The 17194-nt window shown below is 49.3% G+C and overlaps 1 protein-coding gene across 1 annotated transcript; it reads right to left on the bottom strand.

Moving 5' to 3' along the window:
- Window positions 1–331: 331 nt before the first annotated feature.
- On the bottom strand, window positions 332–2355 carry LOC123150799 (probable glycosyltransferase At5g25310). Its single transcript, XM_044570626.1, has 3 exons — window positions 1794–2355; window positions 1341–1701; window positions 332–1270 (listed from the first exon to the last, which is right to left on the bottom strand). The coding sequence occupies exons 1-3, from the start codon at window positions 2141–2143 to the stop codon at window positions 518–520; spliced, it is 1464 nt and encodes a 487-aa protein (XP_044426561.1). The 5' UTR covers window positions 2144–2355; the 3' UTR covers window positions 332–517.
- Between the last annotated feature and the right edge of the window lie 14839 nt (window positions 2356–17194).

Genomic DNA, 17194 nt, shown 5'->3' with positions numbered 1-17194 from the left:
TTGCAAACATGTTTCATGCAAAAGCTAATCATATTTACAAAAAATAAGAGTTCGTACCAGCTTTTCTCCATTTCAATCATTTTGTCAAATATCGTCATTATTGCCTTTCACTTGCACGATCAAACAAGGTGGATAATAATCATTGGACTAATCCGAAATCTGCAAACATTTATTCAAATAACAAGACAAGATAATATGGCCTTTATTTGATCAATAATAGTGCATATAAGAGCCACTCAATAGTACATATATAGGCTCTTTGCGCACATGGCTGCACAATCCAAAACAAAACAAATATCAAGTCGCTCTGCATGAATCACAACGCATTTGATTTGAGGGTCGATAGCGTGAATGAGACACAGTTATTTCTCAGCAGCAAAATTCGGTATTTACATCCTTTGTAATGTATCTGAAATTATGTATAGCACTATGAGAATAAAAACGTAGAGTATGTTACTAATTAGGAACCCAGGGTGTTGCACGGTGTTTCTGTTCTAAATTTCTGTCTACTCATCAGTCATCCGACTGAATTCTGAACTGGATAGTGGTCGAGCCTGAAGTTGAGCCTCCTGAGCCAGACGGAGTGCAGGATCATGTGGAACATGTCGAGCCTCTCCGGCGGCTGCCGCAGAGTGAAGTGCCGCTTCACCAGCCGCACCCCGTCCCGGAGCCGCTCCACCTCCGCGGTCGGTATCCCCTCCAGCACCTCCTTCAGCCTGGGGATGTCGGCGACGGGGACGGACACCGAGAATGACTCCCACCGCAGTACGTCGGCGAAGGGCGGCGCGTAGCCGCCCGACACCAGTACGGGCACGCACCCGGCGTGGATGGCCTCCACAACACGCGGGCTCGCCACCTCGTGCCCGCTCGGGCACAGGCAGAAGCGCGACCGGTGCATGTAGGCGAAGTAGTCGCTCTGCCGGTCGCGGCCTCGCCGGTTGTGGCTGCCGCTGCTGTTGCCGTTGCCGGTGGTAGAGGGGAGGTCGTACTCGTACACGGGGAATGTGGCCGGGTCGCGGCCCTTCCAGTGCCGGAGCAGGAGATCTCGGACGTGGCCGTGCCGCCCGCCGGCGAAAAAGGCCAGGTAGGGCCGCGCCGACAGCCCCGGCGAAGGGCCCAGGAGCTGCCGCGGCGTGTCGCCGTCGTAGAGGTTGATCTCCGGGATGCTCACGTCCTTCCCCGGCCGGAACCCCTCCGACGTGTTGGCGTTGCAGAGCGCACGGATGCCGTTCGCGTACAGCTCCGGGTCCCCCTTGGATGCGTCAGGACCCTACACACAATGAAGCTCTAATCAGCAAGCAGCAAGAGAGAGGTTGATTTTGTGCATGCGTGCGGCGTACCCAGTCATGGCAGGAGAGCATGAAGTGGTCGGCGCCGGCGGAGCGGTTCCAGAAGGGGTGGCGGGAGGCGACGACGCGGACGTAGTCGCGGACAAGGGAGAGCAGCGGGGCGCGGTCGTATGAGAGGGGCCGGTACGCAAAGTGCACCATCTGGACGACGCTGAAGGGGAGGAAGAAGGCGTGCGCGCGGTCGGGGTCCCACGTCCGGACGCCGGCAGCCGGCGGCGCGAGGAGCTCGAGCTGCTCGATGAAGCGGCCCTCGATGGTGTAGATGTTCTTGCAGGGCCCCGCGTGCAGGATCGGCGGCTCCCCTTCCGTGTACACGTACACCTTGAACCGCCTCTCCATCTCCACGTAGCTCCTGCCATGCCAGCCAGGAGTACGCGTGAGAATGTAAGATCAGCCGGTGAAGGAGCAAGCCGGCGCGGATGCTACGACATCGATATATCTTACCGGTGGAAGGCTGCCGGGTTGCGGTACACCCTCGCGAGGAGAGCATAGTCCACGTCGTCGCCGCGGAACCATCTTCCCGGCGCCGAGCTGGCGTTGCTGCCACGGTGCAACCGCGCCGCGCGCCGTATCGCGGCTCGCGCGGCGTCGAGCTCCCGCTCCACGCTCGGTCTCCTGCTGGTAAAAGCCCCCTGCTGCCCCAGATGAGACGACGACGGCGACGAAGAGCTGTTCGGCACCTCCGCGCCGGATACGGAGAAGACGCCGACCACGAGGACGAGGAGGGCGGCCCAGAGCGCAACGGCACGCAAGCGCGCAGCAGCAGCAGCAGGAGCAGCAGCAGCCATGCGCATGGCCCGAGCTGCCGGCCTAGACTAAAGTAATCTGTGCCTCAGGGCCGGATCGAGCACGTAGTCTCGGCGCATCCGCGCGCACGGAGGTGGATGGATCGGGTCGATGGATGGATCTGATCATCACATGGAGCAAGTCAACGAGGAGGAGGTCATGTGTTGAGCGAGTGGGATTAAGTTAGCAGGATTGCAGGTCGCGAGGGGTTGGAAATTTGCTGCTGCCTGGCTGCCTGCACGCTCTCTCATGCGCCTTCTAGTACTTCCCCAGTAATAATGCAGTACAATTAAAATAGGAAATATGGTTGGCTTCGATTGAGTCCCATGCCTTGAATGCTCGCTCTATCGGCGACTCGACGCCGACGACCACGGACGGAGTGCCCCGAGATCTCGATCGACGTCACACGGAGATGTTCGTATGGTCAATTCGGTTCGGTTTATTTGGGTTTTTAAAATTTTGGTTTTCATAAAAGAACAACAGGAATAATCACAATAAAAATTGCCACAGAACCTTATTAGCCAAAATTTTATCGGTTCGATTTGGCGGTTAACCAGAAAACCGAAATACGTATGCACCATCATGAGTCGAAACAGCGTGTCATATACTGATTTGCTATACTTCACAGTCATAGTCGTCAAATATTAAGTCGTGTATTGTTGTTTGGCTTCAAAGAGGTCCTCCCTATATTGAGGAGCTCCTCACAGCTGATTGTAATCCTATTACCTAAGGAATAAAACTTCCTTCATCCTCGCAAAAAAAAAATAGTCGTCAATCATCTTAACTAATAATATAGCTGCAGATTAGTATTTGCATGTAATCAAGATTCTATAATCGATGCACTAGACGGATGTGCTTTGTGCTTGCATGAATCTATGCACAACTGGAAATAAGCAACAAACTAGCTAGCGGCGGAGGGGCGGGCCGGTGTCCATCAGTAGGGGTGGCACTGGAAGGGAACCTAGTCGCCAGAAGGGGAGAGGAAGAAAGGGTGGCCGATGTGTGCTCTCGGTGGGTTCCTCTCAATTGGGATGGATCAATCCATCCCCAGTAAAAACATGGGTAATTTCCCATCAACTCTAGGGTATGTTCAATGGGCCATGCAGCAAAATCCAAGGAAGCATCTTGTGGGCTGCTTTCACTAGTGCGTGCCATTTTGGCTGCGCAGCCACCGAATAGGGCTCGCTCGTTTTTTCGCCTTTTGGTTAAGATTCGGCTGCGAAGCAGCGTAGTCTGGGTAAGAAATCTGAACTAAACAGGGCCTTAGACTAATCGGCTAGTCGGTTGTTCTTGCACCAGAGAGAAACGAGGGTGGGAGACTCATAATTCGGTTACTTCGCATATACGGATTCTCTCAAACGAAAACCGATTTAACACTAAACACAAAAATAGTGTCTATTTTCTAAACGGAACTGAATAACCAACAACCAATTTAGCCTATATTTCGGTTAAAACTATTCGGTTCGGATTTGGTGTTCGGTTGTCGATTTGAAAGTAGTGCCCAACCCTACTCATACCACGGAACGCGGACGTGGACTAGTTCGGTGAGTGCCGACAATACGTGTGGTCAAAACATACGGGTGGCTAACGCGTGTTTCACTGTGCCATTTTTCACTTGTGGGATTTTTTATAAATTTATAATAGATTATTATGGTTGATTGTTTTGTTTTGATTTTATTTATGTTGGTTTGCATTTTAATTATGTTCTGTTGGTGTTTATATTCATCCGTATATCGTGTTGGGTCGTTGTTGGGTACATTATTTGTTTTGAGAGGAAAGTGGAGTTGTTTGCTGCATGGTTATGGTTTCTTTACACGTTTCGGCCTCGGGTGAGCGGGTCGGTGGTTGTTTAAGCTTCTTGGGAGCTCCTATTCAACACTGAAACCATGAAATTCCTGCTATAACGCTCACATGACCAGCCTACGAAGCTCTCGCTCACCCAGCTTGGCTCCCATCTCCTCTCGCTCGTTTAGTGTTGGGGATATAACCCTGTGGTGTGACCCATCCCAGGAGGGGCCGGGTTACACTGTTGGCAACTCAAGAATAAAGGGCTTAGATGGGCCTGAGAAGACATGAAGACTAGCACTACTAGGGAAAAGCTTATAGGCAGACTCTTACTAGTAGCGCGGGTTTATAACCCTCGCTGCTGCTACTTACTAGTAGCGTGGGTTTTTACCCCTCGCTACTACTAAGTTGATACTAGTAGCGCGGGTTTTTAACCCGTGCTACTACTAAGCGGTCTCTACCGTGCCCTTCCGGGACATGCCACAGTCGTAGCGAGGGGTACAAACCCACACTACTACTAAGTTGATAGTAGTAGCGCGGTTTTATACCCCTCGCTACTACTAAGTACGAGGTAGGTGAAATCCCCATATCCTCGGCCGAATCCCTCCTCTCTCCCTCACTTTTCCCCTCTCTCACTTTCCTCCTCTCTCCCTCGTACTCCAGCGGTGGCCGCCGCTGGTACACTCTGCTTTCTTCCTCCCTCCCTCTCCGAGATCCCTCCGGTGGGAGGTCGCCGGAGCTCCTCGCCGCCGCCAAGATGCGGAAGCACGACCTCGGCATCCTCCTCCTCACCGCCTTCGCCGTCTTCTTCTCGCTCCAGGTCAGCCCTCCTCCTTCTCCCCCCTCTTTGATTCGATCCGGAACCCTAGCTTACCCATCCCCCTCCTCCTCCGACAGCACGAGGGCCGCCGCGAGGTGCTGCTCCCCACGCATGACGCCAAGATCCAGGTCCTCCAGCTCCCGGCCAATGTCGGGCTGGCCTCCGCGGCCTCCACGAGGCGCGCGTCATGGCGGAGTTCTCCCTGCTCCCGGCCAACGTGCGCGTCGCCGCCGACCGCCGCCCCGTCGCCATGGACGTCGGCACCGTCGAACGAACCGTTGATACCATTGACAGCACGCACGGGGTCGAGATTTTTTTTTTGGTTTTTCAAATTAATAGTAGTAGCGCGGGTCACAGACACGCGCTACAGATAGTTAGTAGTAGTAGCGCGGGATGCACCGCGCTACTGGGATGCACCGCGCTACTACTACTAGTTAGCTGTAGCGTAGGCACCCACACTACTACTAGCTTTTAACCCGCGCTACTACTAGGCTTTTTCTTAATAGTGTAGATGCGGCTTGAGAGGCGGACCTGTTGAAGGCCCAAAACCCGGAGGTGTGAGCCGCCCGATGGTGACTTGTCTGATAAGGCAAGGCGACTTAGAAACTGAGTTGGTCACGTTGTGTGACCTGACTTGGACTCTTGTAAGCCCAGGGTCTCGACCAGTGTATATAAAGGCAAGACCCTGCGGCGGGTTAACTCAAGAAACAATTGGTTGATAGCAAGTTCAAGCGATTCCGTTCCTTTGTAATCGATATTCAAGCAATAGTAAAAAAACATGTGTAGACTTTTACGTCGTTGTGAGGGGCCGAACCTGGGTAAACCATGTGTCCTTTGTCCCGTTCAACCCCTTCAAGCTAACCTACATTGTGATGGCTCCACACCTAAGTCCTTTCACAAGGCAATTGTCGTTACAAAACCACGACATTTAGCATCTTTTTGCTCGTCCCAACACTAGCTCGGAAAAAATAGACTATCCTTTTTATTTGAAAAGGGTTAGTTAAATTAAAGGATGTTCAAGGATTTTAAAGAACATTACAGATCTAAATAATTATGGAATTTAGAAAACGTTCATGAATTTAAAATAAAAAATATTCGCAAATCAAGTTAGTTTTCAAATTTAAAATGTCCACAAACTTCAACAGTAATCATGAACTTTAAAAATATCTGTGGATTTAATAAATAATAGTGAATCTGAAATAATGTGACCCTGCAAAAACAATAATGTGAATATATAAAATGTTTGTGCCATTTAACGTTCACAAACTTTAATAACCGCTCATGAACTAAAATGTCAGGAAAATAAAAAGTAAAAAATGAATGCCCTCCTTCCCAAAATACAAGCAGGCATGGTTGAAATTTTCTTTTGGTCTTCGTCATACTGTTTTTGACTATGATTTTTAAGCGGTCAGCTATCTCAAAAACAATCAACAACTCAAAAAAAATGTCTATACTGTATAAAGGCTCTTTGTTTTTGTCTGAAAACTGCCGTGCTATCAATAATTTTTTCATTATCATGCCGATATAAATTGCCATGAAAAATCTCAGATTTGTCTTGCCTAAAAATCTAACTTCAGATTTTTAATTTTTTTCCCGTATAATAATGATGAAAGTAGTACATGAATGACAATGCAAAATCAAGCGTGTCTTGTACTGCGTTATCGATTGTCAACCTCCTAGCGAACCAACATGTGGTTGGATGGTTAGAGAAACTGTGGTACCCCCAGCCCACCAGGGTTCAAATCCTGGTGGTCGCATTTATTTCTGGATTTATTTCAGGATTTTCGGCGATGTGCATTCAGTGGGAGGAGACGCTTCCGTCGACGACGAGGTGCGTACAGTGACTTTGTAAATTTCAAGATGATATGACGGTTCAGTCTTTTGGAGGTGCTCATATGGGTAGGGTGTATGTGTGTGCGTTCATAGGGATGAGTGTATGCGCGTGTATATGAGCGCTTGTGTCTGTACTGATGTTTAAAAAAAAGATTCTCAACCTCCTAGAGAGCACTATGTTCTTTTAGGGGCATACTAAAAAAAATAGCATTTTTTGAGGGGATAATAACGTATAATAGCAAGCGCTACGTGGGAGCAGGCCCCCGCTCCGCACACGCGGCCCATACTGGATGTGAAAACCCCAACAGCCCAACAGAAGAACAAATGTACTAAAACGCAGGCCGATATCGAACGTAAACACATGTGCAACAACCCTCGTTTTTTTAAACGCAGCTCAACTCACACGAATCTCCGTCCCCAAATCAAATCGCGGGGACTGAAGTGGAGCAGAGCAGAGCAAACCCTAACCCTAACCCTAGGTAGGTAGCGGTGGGATGGCGGAAGAGGATGATAGGTGCAATTTTGTATGCCTGCGTGTGCTGCTGGCGTCCTCAGTGCTCGCCTCAGATCCCTTACGTCTTCCCCGGCAGGGATTAGGGTGGACACGGTCCGGGCCGGTCCGGTCCCTGACTGAGCCGTCGTTTGGACCGGCCGTCGGTCCGGACCGCGCAGCGTCGCGGTCCTGTTTTCAGGGACCGGACCGCAGCGATGAAAGTCCGAGCCGGACCGAGTGGCTCGTTTGAACCGGCCGATGGTCACCCCAGAGGTCGCGCCGGAGCACGGCGATGCGGGGAGGGCGCTGGAGGCAGCAGGGCTCGTCGTGGAGGTGTCCGACGACTTCTGTGACTCACGGTGGACGGCACGGCGGCCAGGCAGAGCTAGGGCAGCAACAACGACGAGTAATCTGGCACGACGGCCGGTGCACGACAGCCGGTGTACAACGGCGGTGTAGGGCCTCCCGCTTCAAGTTCTAGCTTCCATGTGATAGATCCAAGCATGGCGCATCCAGTAGACATGCTTTCTGGCGTCAGGGAGGCCGGTGGCCGCGCGGATGAACGACGGCGGCACAGACCAGCGCATGACCGACGCGCCCACCACGCAGCTCTGGCCACGCGCCCGCCACGACCTCGACATGCCCCCGCCACGCCCCTGCAACACCCTTGGCACGCCCCAGCCACGCCCCCGCCATGCCACAGCTCGTGTTCATCGGTTCGCTCGATCGGACCGAGCTTTAACCGGACCGAACCGAGGGACTTTCGGTCCCATTTGCAGGGCTCGGACCAACTGGATTTTATGCCGAGCAGGCCACGAGCCGGTCCTAAGAGCAAGTCTAATAGAACCTTCAAACCCTCAAACCCCTAAAAATAACTAATTTTTTTTACAGTTTTCGCCGAAAAAAGCCGTAGACTAGAACCTCTAAACCCTCAGACCCGTAAAAAAATTTAGAGGCCCAACCCTCAAACTGTTTCCCAACCTGTAGAAGTGAGGGTTGGGAGGAAAAACTCCCCCAACCCGCACTCCTCTTTCCTCTCGGCGGGAGGGAAATTTCATCCCCGCCTCCCCGGCTCCTCCCGCCGCCTTGCCTCGCGCCGGCCATGGAGGCCTCCGCCGCCGCCGCGCCCCCGCCCGCTGCCATGCCCACCCCGCCCGACTCGGGCCCCGCCCCCGCCCCCGCACATGCCCGGCACCAGACCGTGGCCGACGTGGTGGTGACGACCCACGTCGGGGCCAAGCGGCGGCGGGCGGGCCTCGCACCGCCTCCCCGGCTCCCGCCCCGGCCCCCGTCCCCGCCCCGGCGCCCACCCCCGCCGCCGCGCCCGCCCCCAAGAAGAGCCGGCCGAAGGCGGCCTCCCGTGGGCCACGAGGGGCTTCCTCCAAGGTCGTCGGCTCGTCCCCGGCCATGAAGAAGCCGCGGAAGAAGCCCGCGCCCCGCCTGCCGCCGTCGCCGAACCTCCTCCCACCGCGCACGAGGTGTTCGAGGAAATGGCAACCCCATCCTCGTTCATGGACCTCCTCCAAGACGCGGAGGTGGACCTCGGGGCTCCGCCTCTAGAACCCTTTAGGGTTGGTGATGACTTGGAGGAAGATGAGGAGGATGAAGGGGATGGCGAGGAGGAGGTGGCCGAGATAGGGGAGGAGGCATTCACCGCCGCTTCCCGCCCACACGCCCGGTCGACAAACTACACCGAGGCGGAAGATATCCTCTTGGTTTGTCCTTGGGCAGCTGTGGGGATGGATGCAACCACCGGCACCGATCAAACCGGTAAACGGTATTGGCGAAGGATCGAGGACAACTATTGTAGGATCAAGCCGAAGAATAATGGGTTCATCTCTCGCACTTACCGGTCGCTTCAAGGCCGGTGGGAGTTGATGAAGCCCGCTTGTGCTCGTTGGAGTGCGGCCATGGACCAAGTGAGGGACGCACCACCTAGTGGAACTGTGGAGAGTGACTATGTGAGTACATATATCTTCACTATTTTGATTATGTGTGTGTGCTATGTTATTGGTGGGTTCTTATGTGATTATGTGTGGTTGATAGGAGACAATTGCTGGCATGAGGTACAAGGAGATGGCCGCTTCCAAGGGCAAGCCATTCCCATTTAAGCATGCTTGGGCAATTCTTCAAATCTTTGACAAGTGAAAGTTGAGGGATCAAGAGACCGTACCCAAGAAGTCGGCAATGCTTAGGATGGATGATAGTGAAGATGAGGAGGAGAGGAACTTGGGCAAGCCCGAGGGAACCAAGAAGGGCAAGCTAAGGGTGAAAATGGAAGGAGAGGCATCAAGCCTAAGGGAGAAGATGGAGCACATGATGAAGGCAAGAGAGGAATTGACAACAAAGACATTGGAGACGAAACTTCTTATCACCGAGAAGAAGAAAAAGGTCAAGCTTGCACAAGTTGAAGCAAAGTGTGAAGAATCAAAGCGCAAGGCCGACTTGGAGGAGAGGATGATCAAGCTCAAAGAGGCAAAGGTATGGAAAGGACTCATGGTGGAAGAGAAGGAGCACATGATGATGTCCAAGAAGGACATGGATGAAGACCAATTGCAATGGTGGAAGGACTACAAGGAGGACATCGCGGAGAGGAAGAGGATGTTCCATGGTGCGTCCTCTACTTTTCGAGGTGACACTTCGATGAGTAGTTGTGACGATGGCGGTGTGGACGACTCCACCGGCGCCTATGGAGATACTTGATGGAGCCCGCATGTGGTCTAGGAGATGGCGCCGAGGTGCAACTTTTTGGTGATGGTGCCGATGAGAGGGGAAAGATGATGATTTTGTGATGTAAACTATTAAGCCATGCATCAATGATTGTCATTTGGTAGTTTGTTTAGAGGTTGATTGTGTTTTTGTAGTCATAAATTGTGAGATGTCAAATGATAGATTTAAAGGTTAGGGTTGAGACAAAGACTAGAACTCTCAAACCCAACCCTTAAACTCAAACCAGTTTAAGGCGTTGTTTGGATAGTGAAGATTAGCGATAAGATTATAGAAAATGAGTTTTTAGCCGATTTCTAGGAAAACCCGTTTTACGTCAGCTTTTACGAATAACCAGTTTATAAATAACTACGTTTGGTATGGAAATTTGGAAAACTGGTCGGCCCAGTTCCTTGTTTGGATGCCCATGACTAGTAGTTGCTTCTATTCCTATTCTCCTCCCGTGAGTGAGTCACTTCCCCCAAATCACACACCATGGCCTCATCCATCCAAGCTCATTGAGCTGCTGCTGCCCTCCGATTCCTCCTCCGCTCGCTCACACCGCTGCTCCCTCGTCTCGCCCGTGGAAGAATCCGCGCGCGGACGCCGGGTACGGCACGCCTCCGCCGTCCTGGACACCAGTTGCTGCTGGACTCCCAGGTCGCCAGGTACACACCGCCGCGCGCGGATGCCTACTACTGTGTGCCTCCGCCCCCTGGATGTTGGTTGCTGCTCGCCTCTCCTCCCCTAGACGGCTAGGTCCCCAGGCGTACTCTGTTTCGTCGGCCGTCGACCCCGCACAAGTTGTACCTAGCGAGCGGTCCTGCTTCAGGTCAACGCACAGGCCTGCCTCCCCTCAACGCCGGCCGTGCAGGCTGCACCGACATCAGCCTGTATCGGCGGCGCCGGGGGCAGCAGGCAGCTGTAGCGGATGGGGATTCCAAGCTAGCGGATGGGGATTCAGAGGAGCAGGTATGTTTGATTATTATTTTCAAGTTTTGTACTAGTAAATTAACATGAACTACATCATACACTTGACGAGAGAAGCTACAGTTATCTCCCTTTTTGGTTTCTTAGCATGTTTTCATGGTCTACATCACGCACATGCGGAGAGTATACTACTTCATAACTGATAGGACTTAGCAATTAGCTACATATCTACTTGGTCCATTGAAGAATTTGGTGCGTAGGTACAAGGGGAACACTTGAATGTCACATAAAAATGCACCAATTTGAAGTAGTTTATTTGTTGCTTTGCTTGCTGAAAAGATTGGTAGACAATAACATTTCATCTTGTAGCTCCAGATAGAGAGAGGGAGAGGCAGAGGGTGAGAGAGAGAGAGATAGAGCATATAAGCCTATAAAAGAATGGGAAGTTCATGTCCATATAAAGAATTAAAAGTTGCAACAATAATTATGCAGATATATCTGCAATTGAAGATGGAAAACAAATATTATAGTATTTAATCATCTTCTGGTTGAGCACTACATTGTTGATGTTTAGTCCACAACTCTCGGGCGATGGCAGCACGAACTCTCTCACCAGCAACTCTATCATCTTCTCTTGCTTGCCCATGAACTTGTTGATCACCATGGTCAGTATTTTGTTCTGTTTCCCCATGCTCATAAAGCTCGAATAACTCATCAGGATGATTAACCTTCCTTATGAAGTTGTGGATAATGCAACAAGCCATAACAATTTTCACTTGAGTTTCGTATGGATAAGGAATTCCTCCTTTCCTACTTAGAATTGGAAAACGAGCTTTTAGAACACCAAAAGTTCGTTCAACAACATTCCGCAACTTGTTCGGAATCAGAAAGTTCATCATCTGACACATCCGAAATGTTCATAGATCCCTGCACGATTTGCATAGTTGACCATATCATCTCTGGATAATTGTTTTAAAATGTAATAGTGCTGAACCGGACAATGAACAATACGAAACTGAAAACAATATTTATTACTTCACACAAACTGACAAAATATAAGTGAATTTTTTTTCTGAATCTTGTAAAGTGCGACAACGACCGAAATAAAATACTATGCTCAAAGGTGTATTACAAAAATTCTAAGGATCAAGAATCCAGAGGTTCCGCGTCTCTTCATCCATCTCAATGAAAATGGCCCGTTTATCACCATCTGCAAATGCCTTTACCGCTTTTAGTTTCTCTTTGGGATCTAGATTACTCATACTATTTAGTATTGCCATACAAGATTTAACCGAGTAAGCTTCAGTTTGTTGTGCTACTGTTTTCTTGCTTCAGCAATGCTAAGTGATGCATCTGCAAGGCAATCAATTGCTATTATGGCATCATCGGCTGTCCGTTTTTGTCCTCTTGCAGTTTCCTTGGATCCACTTCCAGGGGACTTCTTTTTTTCTGGCTCAATGGTAGTTGACTTCTTGGTGAAGACACCAGGGGAAGCATTGATTTCATCACAATCAATGTCATGTACTTCAACTTCCGTATTGAGATCAATTTGTGAAGATTTGGTCGTACATGTACCATCTTTTCCTTTGCTAGATACATCACCAGCTCCAGATGCTATTGAACTAGCACATATGGCTTGAAGATCTATCCAACTAGGCCACACCTTATCTCGATATTCTTGGATAGCCTTATCCTTCTGCAAGTTGTTTAATGTTTTTGTTAATAATAGGATATGAAAACTTTATATGAATTCTACTTGAACAAACTTACCTTAATTAGTTCTTCCCAAATATCTTCTGGAGCTTTTATCATTTTGTCATCGTCATCCCAACCAAATCCCGTGAGTTTTAGAAGTCTGTCCATGGTGCTGTAGCAATTCCTGTAGTACTTATGACGATTTTTCAGTTGTTGTAATTCAAGTTTTTCTACCCTTGAATCATTGAATTGTTCTAAGATATCACGCCATGCTTTCTTTGTGTAACATGTTCCTTCTTTTCCTCCATGTAGGCTTTGATCTTTTAATATATTCAGCAGTATTTTGTCCTCTGAAGATTTCCATACATGTCGCTTAGCTTTATCTGTGTTTTCCTTCTTAATTTTTTTCCTTCTCATCATCCATATTTTTCTACAGAGGGGATACAAGAAGCAATAATGGAAGATGAGTCATTTGGTTCAAAAGGAATAACTCTACGAAGTGGAAGAAAATGAGCATGCCACTAATCTTTTGTTCATGCTATGACTGGACAATTGAATTTTTGTCGCTTGTCTGTCTAACGGGATGTTCACATCCCTTATCAGTTATTTTCCTATGTTGCTGCCAAGATCTTTAATTTGCTATTAAATTTGGTCTCGCTTGCCCCACGTACTGCTATCAACATCAGATGACATCACAGGGTATTCTAATCTTCATCTGCTTACTGCTTAGCTCTTACTGCACACTATATATTCTGGATAAATATGATTGATACTTATGGAAAATTATCCTTACAGTGTGCTTTAAACTGCATCCTTGTCATGAAAAATTAACTACTGCACTTGATATATATAGTCATCGATAATCTAATTGTGGTTCGGTGTTAGATCATTTTAGTATTTATATAGGCATTCATAGTGCAATCTGATTCTCTTATGTGCCACATGTTCATATTTACGATACTCCCTAATCAGAGTTGCCTCTAATTTTTCCTTCAACAGTACGTGTTATCATTTAGATTAACAGATTACCAGGTTGTTGGATCTACTATGTCCTAGGAATTGCCCATATGAAATTATCAGAGGTTTTATGCAAAATAGGGTTCACTACCAAATAGATTAATTCAATCAACAGTACCATGAAAATATTTACAAATACAAATTCGTACTGCTGTGTAGGATGGTGAAGCCATGGAACCTGATTGAAGATGGAAAGACTGATTGAAGGTGGAAAGACGATGCACGAAAAGCCTGAAGGAGATGTGGAGCCTTATTGAAGATGACCAACTTCAGATTCAAGGTCAACGTCTCCCATCCAGTGCCTGTCACGGGGATCACAGACATCCCTTTGCGATCTGGGTGTATAACATGCGGGAAACAAAGTCTGTCTTTTATAGGCAGTGAAAAGGGCGCGAGGTGAGACGCAAAAAGCAGAATTGGTGTCATCTGAGGTTGTTGAGGAATAGGCGGGGGCGGAGAAAGGCAGTTGCATCTGTATATGATAATCGCGTTTGTGGAAAAACGAGTAATACTAGTTTTCCCACAAACCCGGAATTATGGGTTTTTGGGAAACGAGTTTCCCCTATCCACGGGGTTGTTGGACGAGCCAAACAAGATTTTTTACGGTTAGGCAGTTTCCTTGGCTTACTTAGATTGCGTTCTTTATATTCCTCTTATGCAAACAACCCCTAAGGGTTGGGTTTGAGGATTCTAATCTTTACCTCTATTTTTCAACCCTTAAAAGTATCAAAAACTAACACTTCTCAATCTTTAAAACTGCTTTAAGGGTTTGAGGGTTCTACTAGACATGCTCTAAAGACCGCTCGTACCGTTCACCGTGAGGCAGGGACTACGTGCATCCGCCGTCGCCGGCCGACGCGGATGGCCGGCGGCCTGCCTGGTCACTGCTCGTCGGCATCAACTCCCGCACCGAAAACGGTGAGCTGCTGCGGCTGCACCTGCTCCGCGTGGCGCGGTGCGGCCGGATCCTCGGTCGCAACAACGACGTGGTCGACGTCTTCCACGACTTGGGGAGTCCGGTGGTCTACGCCACCGCTGCCCTGACCACCGATGGCGGCTCGCTCTGCCTCCTGCACCACGACGATCACGAGAAGCCGCCTCAGAATGCAGATTTTGTGAGCTTATGCACCCGGGCCTCACTATCCTAGCACTCCAATGTTGCTTTGAGATCTGTGCTACACAACTACCTTATTACATGGAATTTTCTCTTTTTTGTTCCTCTCATATAAAACATGTCTTGAAATTCAAACTTTGCAGTATAACATAACTTTGTAACTAGAATGTGAGATGAAACTTTCAGATTTTTTTGTCCGACATAAATATGAAAAATAAGATTTTTTTAATCAAACAAATCTCATTTTGTATATTTATGTTGGACCAATAAATCTGTAAGTTTTATCCCACATTCTACATAGAAAGCTTTGTTGTGCTGCAAAGTTGAAGTACAAATACATGTTTTATATGAGAGAAACAAAAAAAAGAAAATTATTTACACGAATCGTGATGCAGGAATGAGTGGTTGGATAAGGAGTACCCGGGTGCATAGGCTCTAAAACATGTTTTCGACTCCGTGTGTCCTTTCTTGGAGGACAAAGGTTACGGCTTCCTCGCCCATCTCGGTGGCCGACTCATGTGCTCGGTATGGATCAGTGCGAGGCTCAAGTGCTCATGTAAAAACTTACACGCCATCGTCACAACCTTCCAACTCCCAGCTCAAGGAGGAGGAATCAGTGTCTTGCACTCCACTTGCCGCCGGATAGACATGTCGCCCAGGCCCAGCATGCATGCCCCATCTTTACACCCCGCAATTCTGCTTTCTACAGGCGTACAAAGATGAGGAGTTGAGCGGGCCACTCTGCAATGCTGGAACCTGAAGAGGATCCAATCAGCTCCGACATAGCCACGGTCTCCCTTGTCCTTAATTGTTGCAGGAGGAACCTCTTAGTTGAAGAAACTAGTTACCCAAGTCATGTGAAGCCTGCTATAGCCCACATGAACAGTGATCTCTTTATATTTGCCAAGCTGGCTCACAATCATTTGTTTACAAGACTAGCATCATGGAAGAAGATGATGAAAGGTTAGAAAGAGATGGCAGGCCTCTCAAACCGTGTTACTCTATACCATCAGATGATGGTGATGTTCTCGCATGGTTTTAAATAGCCCGCTAAAGCTCCGCTATAGCACGCTATAGCGTTTAGAAAAGGACTCGCGCTAAGAGTCTTTTGTTCAAACACTTGAGCAAACATTTTAAATAGCTCGCTATAGCTCCGCTATAGCACGTTATAGCATTTAGAAGAGGTCCGCCGCTAAGAGGCTTAGCGCGCTATTTAAAGTTCTCGTCAGACGTTGGAAGAACAGTCTCCTCCACTGTGGCACTATGTTTGCGGCAACGAATACATATATGCTATTTCAGGCATCAAACAGGGCAGACACTTGATTGGTTTGAGGAACAAATGTTCAGCTTTTGATCCAGGTGCACGGCGGACTAGTGCTGATCCTTTCATTATGGCTATCCGAGTTGGGCATAAGAATGTTGCTGTCACAGATGCTCTCCAAGTTTTCCACATGTGTAGTACGCAAACCATGTGGTTACCTTACAGCATAGATCTGTCTCATCTCGCGAACAAGAAGGTTAAGCTGTCCGGATATGCAGTCTTGGGTGATGATTCATTCATAGTTAATGATACTGTCACAAGTTCGTGTCTTTTGTTTGACCTCAGTGTCAAACAATGGCGTGTTGTCATGCCTTGCGATGCATATAGGTTTTGTGGACTACACATAGCAAGCACTTTGCCTGGAAGTCCCCTTTTAAATGGCAGATGTGTGTTTGCTGATGGTTTTATTTACACATGTGATGATGGAGGGCTTGTTGCTTATGAGCTACTTGAGGAAGGGCGCCTACTACGCGTCATCCGGATGATGCCGCGGGAGAATACGCCGCCTTGCCTGTCGTTGATTTGCGCCAATACAGGATGATTCAAGCCGCTGGATTCGCTGATGGCTGGATCACGGCATGACTTTCATCCCAGCTTGCACATGGCTCCTCGCAGCCTCCATCCACCAACGCAACATCAGCACACGCGCGTAACTCTAGCGAAAGCAGCAGCTAGCCGGCTTAGAGCATGTGGCAGCAGCCACGTCGCCAGTCACCTATCAGCAGCCGGCGAGCATGCCATACCTCGGCCATGCTAGCAGCGCCGACGAGCTCTGGGGCTGCAGCAACGCTCCTGCTGTGAACAACTTTTCAACCACCATTGATGCTCCATTCTGCACTGTCAATACACCAGCCACCCGGCTATGCTCCATCACGGCGCCGGTGATGCTCCGACGGCCCAACGATGCTTCATCGTAGCACCGGTGATGCTCCATTGCAGCGCTGTCGATGTTTCGGCGGTCCGACGAATGCTCCATCACGACACCAATGATGTCCCGGCGACCCGACCTGATGGTGCTCCATCATAGCACCGGTGATGCTCCCTTGCAGCACCGTCGATGTTCTGACGGTCCGACGAATGCTCCCTCCCGGCACCGACGATGTCCCGGCGACCCGACGATGCTCCATCATAGCACCAGTGATGCTCCCTTTTAGCGTCGTCGACGTTTCGAGGAATCTTCCATCACAGCATTGGGGATGCCTCGGTGACTTGACGATGCTCCATTGCAGCATCGGTGATGCTCCAATGGCTCGATGATGCTCTGTTGCAGCTCCACTGATGTTTGGACGGCCCGAAGATGCTCCATCGTAGCACCGGTAATGCTCCCTTGCATCGTTGTCGATGT

This window comes from Triticum aestivum, chromosome 7A, assembly GCF_018294505.1.
Source record: "Triticum aestivum cultivar Chinese Spring chromosome 7A, IWGSC CS RefSeq v2.1, whole genome shotgun sequence".
Taxonomy (NCBI): Eukaryota; Viridiplantae; Streptophyta; class Magnoliopsida; order Poales; family Poaceae; genus Triticum; species Triticum aestivum.
This window is presented reverse-complemented; position numbering and strand designations above follow the sequence as displayed.